Consider the following 8,539-nt stretch of genomic DNA (forward strand, 5'->3'; position numbering starts at 1 on the left):
CTACAACGCAAGTGCCATGAGTCGCAACACATGTCTTTGTTTCTGCATTATTTCATTGTTTTTGAGAGTTTTATGCAAATGTATTAATTTTTTGAGATTTCATGCTTCCGCATGCAAGATAAACTCTAATTCTTCAATGTGATGTTCTTTTGGGGTGTTTTTTTTTTTAAAAAAAATGAAAACTTAGTTCCCTTTTATCTAAGTTTGAATAATTTGTTATCCCCATTTGTGAAAATCTATAAAGTTGGTAATTGCCATTAGTTAAGGAGTTTGTAGAGTATTAGTAAGAATAACCTTACTTATCTAACCCAGACATTTCAGTTTTCAAAAATTAAAAAAATAATTTACATAAACAAATTTAGGGTCTATGACATTACAGAATTTAAAGTTTATGAAATAATTTACTTATTTAATTTAAAAAAATAATTTTACTCGAGGCCTTTGGACCTACAGAGGAATACCAAAATCTATTAGAGTTGCTGAGAGAAATCATATTCCAAAACTTTTATATCTCTATTGTCTAATCTGACTTGATCAAGAATAATTGGGGCTTAGCAGTTACATAACTTTTGGAGACCAGTTGGCATCACCAAAAATAGTTTTTTATGAAGTCGAAATTTTTGGCCCTTCCAAGCAAGATTTCTCTTCACAACATGCAATTTTAATCCTCCTAAAGGCCTGCACTATGTGGTTTAGTTATAACATGCCAACAATTTTCTGGAACACGACAAATAAAATCCAATTCCCACAAAAGAGCCTGTTTCAGGGCAGCACAGTGAAGACTTCCACATCTTCCATTGCTAAGGTTCTTACAGAGTAAGTAAATGTCCATCCATGACACGCACCAGCATGCTCCCCCTTCTTGTTTACAGCAACAACGGCTCCCACAAAGTCCGGGAATCTCCTCGCTATCCGTGCTATTGCATCCTGCGCTGCACTTTTAGGCTCCATTCCAAGCCTCATACTTTCAACAACTTGATAACTGAAAATTAATTAGAAGCAAATATCAAGATATAGATAAAGCATAGCATGAAAATCTGGGTCAATTAGAGTAAACCATTAAACTGGTGTCATAACCGATTAAATAAAATTATGTTTATGACTGGTTTGATTGCAATTCAACTATAATTTTGATCATTAATTCTTGAATCAATACCTTAACCAGTCCAACGACTACTTCAGTTTTTAGTATCTTGGGATAAAGTAAGCCCAATGCATAATGGTGTGGCTTAAACATAGGAAATCCCAACATCTACCCACATTTCTCAATACTACCTGACATCTAAAGCTTGAAATTACAGAATGACGAATTCATGTATACGTATGGCAACATGCTTCTAGAAGAAATTCAAGATTTCATCTACTTGACAACAGCAGTTGGATCAAAAATGCATCCACAAGGCACGCGGAATTTGACTAACAAAAGGCGTAAAAAAGGACTAAATCCAAAAAGCTCCAACATTGCCAAACAAGGCATTAATCATCATGTATATAGTATACTTATATGCACTTTTAACTGCTGCATATTTTGGTGTCAACCAATTTGAAAAATCAACACAATAGTATCTTCATATAACTCTTTCATTTTCACTATGTTTGGCAAGATTCAAAGCATCTCTAGATCATAACAGAAGAAACTATAAGTTTTGATGCTACCATGGAAGGAAGCGCATCATGACGTCACCATCTCCAGTTGCACAACATGCACCAACTTCATTGTCAGCATATGCTGAGGATCCAACAATGGGACCATCTCCTACCCTGTAGTCAAAAGGAAATTTAAAATACTGCAAATATAGACGCGTCTAAATCATTAAAGCCATTCAACACAAACAAAAGTGTTAATATTAGAAGTTTTACAAAATTAAGCAAGCAAGTCCAATAGCGTTAACATGGTGATTTCAGGAATGGACTGATATAGCAGTAAATAGTGAGTTCAGCAAGGGAAATGTATGGCACCTTGTGAGTGTGTGTGTGTGTGTGTGAACACCTATTTTTTTAAGCCAGTCTTTGTGCTAATGTTAGGTCATTGCATTTAAGCAACATGCTGTATGGCTCAAGCATAGTGACAAGTGAGCGAGAGTTGCTACATTGACATCCGAAAGTAGTGCTAAAAGAGCAAGCATTCCCACATTACTCTGAATAGATGCGAGTAAAGAAATTAGCCTATAAGAGCATGATCATATTTGATACTTGGAACATTGGGACCTCATCTCACAAATCTATTGAAACAGAAAAAAATTAACATCTCGTGCCTCGAAGAAATTGAATAAGCTGGTGAAAAAGCTAAGGAACTTAGAGATTTCGAACTTTGGCACACAAGGAAAATAAATTGAAGGAATGGGATTGCTCATCCCCTCTTTAAAGGCTTCATTCAGCAAATTAGGCCTGGAAATAAAGGCTTTAAAAAGAAAAAAATGCCAGCAATTTTCAATCTGAGGCCCAAGTTTGTAATCAAGAAATCTTTTGCAACAATTTAAACACAAACAGCGTGTCCACTGTCCTAGCATGCCTCAATGGAATACAAAACAAAAACTTGAAGTTGCATTCTTCACTCAGCGTCTTGTGGATCTTGAACAACAGTTGCACAAGGAATATGACAACATATGTCTTCAAGAAGACTTTTGTGATTACTGGAGTCAAAAGTGTGCGAGGTAGTGTGGATATATTAGTTATTGAAAGAAGTTGGCCTCAAAACCTCACTACCAGCGAAGTTATGGTGCAATTGTAAAGTTGTGCTACATATAACATCTAATCCTATGTTTTATGGAAACACAAGGCATGTTGAAATTGATGTTCATGACAGGTCTAAGGAGAAATTCATCTCCACAGGACACGTGCACTTGAGAACTAGGTGATCTTTTTACAAAAGCTCTTAACGGAGTTTGGGTCCAAAATCTATGTAACAAGTTGGGCATGCTTGACAGCTATGCTCCAACTGGAGAAGGAATGCTAAGATATTAGGACATTTCTTATTTATCATTTATATATCATTATCATAGGGATATTTTGTAATTAATACTCATTATGAGCCATTAATATTAATTCTCCTCCCTCCTGTATATATTTCCTACTCTCGGAATGAATATATTATTTTTCCAAAATCATATACTTATAGTATGTAAAGGGGTTGGTTAGAGGGAGAGAAATCCAAGAAGGTTCTGGTTAGTTTTGTGGGAGAGCCAATCCGTCTCAAAAGCATAGGAGCTGGGTTTAATTTTCTGCTTATGACTAGTATATATCCCCGTTAGACTTAGACTCTGCAGATTGTGATTGAATAACACTTTTCTGGACTTGTTTCCGTCAAATACATAATTAGAAATCAAAATATGCATAAATCATTCTGCAATTGTCTTGCGCTAATGAAGCTAAGTGTGAATTTTTATAATTTCACTACTTTAAAATTTTAAAATTGCAATTTTGCTTTATGTGAGGTCCTTAAGAGTAATATGTACAAATACAAGGCCGATAATAGCAGAAATGATATTAATATTGAACTGCTTATGGGGTAACAAGGGAAGATACCAAGATTGCAAGTGGCTTGGAAATAAAAAGAGAAACAAGATAGCTCAGAAGGACTTTTGGGCAAAAGAAAAGAGGGAGTGCTAAATGATAAGAAATCCTAAAAATATTCCACTATATGACAATCAAATGCTTTATCGAATTATATTCCAACTGTATATGTATTATGATAATGGCATCTATATGGTAAACTTACCTTCCAGGAATCTTGAAGGTTGCCCCATTGGTTGATGTGCCAACAGCAACACGCCCCATCTACACCACATATAAGGATCACTTGCACTGATAATTTTTTGTAAATAAAAATTTGAAAAAAGAATGTGATAATCTTACCTTATCAATAACAGCCATTGATATTGTATCATGGCTGTGAAGACCAACATGAGGTAATAATGAATTAATATCTTGCATATGAGCAGTATTGGAGCATATCTCCTCTGAAAGTTCCAAAGAATTTGTAGGATGATATGGACCACAGTTATTTATAGGTAGAACATTTTTCCTAAAATTTGGTTGACATTTATCATCTTTCCATTTGCCCCACTTATTTATAGATTCTGTCGAACTAAGGTTTGTAGGTCCTGGAAGTCCCATTGAAATGGCAAATTCTGAGGCTTTCTCTCCTGCAAGCAAAGTGTGTTTGGTATGTTGCATTACTAATCTTGCAGCCTTGATTCCATCCTTGACATATCTCATGGCAGCAACTGCTCCTACTTCCATAGTCAACTATGCATTTCCTTAGAAAAATACAGGACTGAAAAATCATGCCAACGCATGCAAAGGAATGATGCATAAATAAAGGATGCAAAAGCAGAAGCAAATGGTAGTTGACAGTTACCCCATCCATGACCATAGCATCAATTGTAGTTTCTCCATTCTCATCTGGACTTCCACCAGGACCCACTATTGAAAAGGTAATAACAAATCCAACCATGCCTTAGTGTGCTTCGTGTGACAAAGAAAAACAAATATTTAGACAATGAGAAGTAACGTAACAGAACAATAACAGCAAAATTCTGCAAGGGTTCACTTTCTTCTAAGGGTAAGAGTAGACAAACAACTTTAAAGAGTGCATGCCACCCACCAAGGAAAGTTTATTATTAATTTCACAATTTAACCACAAAGTTATTCATTTTTATCTCTTCTCAAGAAATTCCGCATGCATTTTGACTGTCCAAGATCCAAATTTCCTTGATTGCACCCCCCAAAAAAAAAAAAAAAGCTTGTCATATTTGATATCTTACTGTCCAAGATCCAAATTTCCTTGAAACTTTTCCAGGTAGAAATTCTGTTCTAGTATAAAAGCTAATCATTCTAACAAATTAGTTATAACTCATCGAACGAAAAGCAGAAATTGGATAAAGATATCCTGAACAAATTGTTTCTTGACAACGTTGGCTAGTACTATCCCATTGAAGCACTCAATGAAGTGAAAAACAATTTAAAAATGCTCCGAAAGCATAAAAAGGAGAAGGAACTATGCAATTGTTTCAACATACTTTTAATTGAAAGGAAGAACTAGCATTGTAGTATCAACCCTTTTAAATATTTAATTTTCAATCACAGGTTATTATATATTAATTTAACCGACCACACATTCAGGTTCACACCTATTAACAAGAAACAATGTTTCTCTTAAACAAACTAGGTTCAATTCCAACTCAATCAAGCCCTTTTGAATTAAGATACCCGCCCTAGTTTCAAAATAACTAAAGAAATACCCTCACCAGTTCCATCACACCTTAGTTCCTCACAAACTGAGCAACCACCTACGACAGCATCCACAGCTGAAGACCCACCATCAACCAACCTCCATGCAGCTCTGACAGCCTCAAGGAAGGGCCATGCGCTCACAACCATCGAATAATGTTCCGATTCAAAAACTTGGTGACCTGAAACCTAATGAGAAACAGGCGAAATAAGATAGGGCACTTAATAAATTTTCCAAAGAAATTAGAGATATCACTAAATGATGAGAAACCCAGTTAACTATTACGGCCAAGAAGTTTTAATTTGCGCTACCATGACTTCCACAAAGAGCAGTAAACCGAGCAGAAAAAGCAAGTTCCAGAGTGGACTGCTTCTCGGCTGCTGCATCGGCGTTAAGTCGAAGGCAATCATTACAAGATTGGAGGTCTCAGACAAATCGTCATATGATATGCGTACACAAGGACGAGGGAGATAGCTGAAACAGCGATGAGTGCGCAAAGAAGGAAACGGTAAAAACCCAAAAAACCGACCCGTCAAGCTAGCCTGTTAACCCGAAGGAATCCGATGCCCGGTTTAAATGAACCAAACCTGAAACAGGGCCTACTTGGTATATGATACTGGGTTTGACGAAGAAATAATAAAGACACGCAAAAACACAACACTCCTAAGAAATAAGAAAAATGTATTTTTTAATTAATTTATATATATATAATTTATTTTATTACAAATATTTGTTATTAATATTATTATTAATATATTAAAATTTACTTGTTTTTTTTGATTGAATAAAAGTATATTAAAATATAAAGTGAAGTACCTAAGTCTTGCCCATAGAATAAATGATTAAATGATTTTTATTGATTCAATTATCTCCATTTAAAAATATACTCTTTTGAAAAACAATATTATGATGAACACTTGAACAGTAGCATTTTTAAATAATAAAAACGGTAATTATGCATTATGATCATCAATATCATCAATATACTTTTAAAAATTTCATGAATTTGTAAAATTGGAATGATACAAAAAAGATTACCATGACCCCTGTGCAAGGGTGACACGCACAAATCAAGAAATCTTGTATGAAGTCGATGAATAGTTGCAGCTCCTCTCTACTTTCACTGTGTGAGATGAATACTAATGACTTGAATAGTGTTGGCTAATGAAAAGCTGCATGTATAATCAAGTAGATGTGGGACAAATGGTATCAATCTGAGACCCTAAAGCACCATTTTAGAGTTCAATTTCTGAATGTGTGTATGAAAAAATATTATTTGGGAGAGAATAACTCTTTAAATGGCATTCAAATTTTTTGTGGCCATAATCTCATGACTATTGACTGTGAGGATACCTTGAGCAACAATTAAAAACAAAAAAAAAAAAAAGCTATGTGTATATGAGTACATGCTAAATTCTAGCCATGACTTACCTTTTCAGCAAGCTCTCTGGACTCTTTTATCTCTTCAATTATTTTTCCCTCTTTTATTGTATGGCTCAAAATATCATTCGTGAGTCATAATGGAATTTGATTAAGATGCCAACAACCATGAATGTGCACGATATATTAGTCAAAACATGACATTGGCAAATGCATGCGTAACGTGTGGTTTAATCTAAGGATTAAAAGGTAATTTTATTCTTAAATTATAGGTTTAGAAATGTCTATGGCCCTAAATTCATGTTTTTGTATAATGTTTTTTTTAATTTTTAAAAACGGTATACTATTGCTCCTACCATTAATAAAAGTTAACTTTGATAATTAATTTAACAAAAAAATGCAGAAAATGGCATCAAGAATTACAAAAAAATGACTCAAAAAATTATAAATAAGTATTTATAAAATTGAATTTTAATCTTTTACATGTAAATGAACTTAGTTGGTATTAATTTTTTTATAAAGTACTTATATTTATATTTTTTTCTTTTTGCTATAATTTTTTATATCATTTTCTATAATTTTATAATCAACTAATGGTTAAAATTAGCATTTGTTAATGATTGAGAGGCATTACACTATTATCAAAAGTTAAAGAAGCATTACAAAAAAAAAATTCCAAACATTCTTAAACCTATAATTTAAGGATAAAACTATGCCTTAATCCTTAAATTAATGTTGGTGGGTCACAGTTGAATGAATAATATAACAATATGATATGATAATTCTCGGGCTTTTCTTGCAATACCATCTTTTAAATACAAGGTGTCACGAGGACACAATAAACCAACTACATTATTTCATGCTCTTTCCCTTGCACATTTCTCTTACTCTCGTATTCTTTGTTCAGCATGAAAGTCAATCTCTGGGTCCTTCAATCTGCGATGTGATTTATTCATAAGAAAGTCATCTAGATGTGATTGTTTGCCCTTGATTTTGAGACCTAATATTTTGCTTCCTCTATTAATTGCCTATAATTTGTTTCCTCTAGACTTGCCATGTTCATTTACTTTATGGTTGCATCTCATACAACCTCCCATATATGCAACCATCTTAGGCATTCTTTATTAGATAATGTTTTGGAAGGTTTTCACATTGATTAACTGTAGAGTGGATTGAAGGTACATAACTTAAGGTCTTTAGTGTGGACATGAGGTCTCTAAGACTAAAAAAGAGTACAAGCATAAACAAATAAAAAAGAAGAAAAATGAATGAAAGACTAAAGGTAAATGAGCAAATTACCTTCTAAATTTTAGATCTAATAATACCGCAGAATCTAAATTTGTTTATTATGTAAATTATTTTTGTTAGTTTTTTAAAACAATGCAATTTGGCTTTTACCATTAACAAAAATAACGTTGACTGTTAGTTAACAATAAAATAACAAAAAAGGACACAAAAAATCACAGGAATGGAAAAAAATTACAATAAAGAATCCAAAAATTGCAAACAAGGATAAAACATCATATAAAAGGATCAAATAGTTTTTTATGCCCTTTTTTGTCATTCTATAATAAACTAACGATTAAAGTTAACTTTTATTATTGATAGGAGCCAGATTACATCATTTTTAAAATTTAAGAGAATAAATTGTATAATAAATAAGTTTGGGATCTATGTTGCTACTTAACATAAAATTCAAGTGGTAATTTGCTCATTTATTCAAAAATTAAATACAAAAAAGATGAAAAAAGTAGCATGAGGAATATTAGAATGTATTGAGAAAGTCCCACATTCATTAACTATTTTTTTAAAGGAAAAACACAATTATCAATCCTTATAGTTTTATCAAGTTTTTAGTCCTTGTAGTTTTATTCTAATGTTTTTAGTGTAACATCTTGAGTTTCTAATTTTGAAACTAATTGTTAA

General features: G+C 33.1%; 1 protein-coding gene and 1 non-coding gene across 7 annotated transcripts; one reads left to right on the forward strand and one right to left on the reverse strand.

Annotated features, from left to right (window-relative positions):
* Nucleotides 1–476: 476 nt before the first annotated feature.
* LOC129314664 (probable isoaspartyl peptidase/L-asparaginase 3) lies at nt 477–5,778 on the reverse strand. Of its 6 annotated transcripts, XM_054958155.1 has the most exons (7): nt 5,545–5,778; nt 5,250–5,421; nt 4,361–4,425; nt 3,856–4,248; nt 3,719–3,777; nt 1,657–1,761; nt 477–982 (listed from the first exon to the last, which is right to left on the reverse strand). In XM_054958155.1, exons 1-7 carry the CDS (start codon nt 5,641–5,643, stop codon nt 763–765), a joined length of 1,113 nt encoding a protein of 370 aa, XP_054814130.1. In that variant the 5' UTR covers nt 5,644–5,778; the 3' UTR covers nt 477–762. The 6 variants fall into 6 exon arrangements, with proteins under 6 accessions (XP_054814130.1, XP_054814136.1, XP_054814131.1 ...); XM_054958161.1 differs by lacking the exon at nt 5,545–5,778 and having other exon boundaries at nt 3,856–4,276; nt 5,264–5,386; XM_054958156.1 differs by lacking the exon at nt 5,545–5,778 and having other exon boundaries at nt 5,264–5,385.
* Nucleotides 5,779–6,221: 443 nt separating this feature from the next.
* On the forward strand, nt 6,222–6,325 carry LOC129314713 (U6 spliceosomal RNA). Its single transcript, XR_008594223.1, has one exon. It is a non-coding gene; the product is annotated as a U6 spliceosomal RNA (small nuclear RNA).
* Nucleotides 6,326–8,539: the final 2,214 nt, after the last annotated feature.

The sequence above is a fragment of the Prosopis cineraria genome, unplaced genomic scaffold (assembly GCF_029017545.1).
Source record: "Prosopis cineraria cultivar Desert tree isolate PC_DT_omini unplaced genomic scaffold, ASM2901754v1 PC6, whole genome shotgun sequence".
Taxonomy (NCBI): domain Eukaryota; kingdom Viridiplantae; phylum Streptophyta; class Magnoliopsida; order Fabales; family Fabaceae; genus Prosopis; species Prosopis cineraria.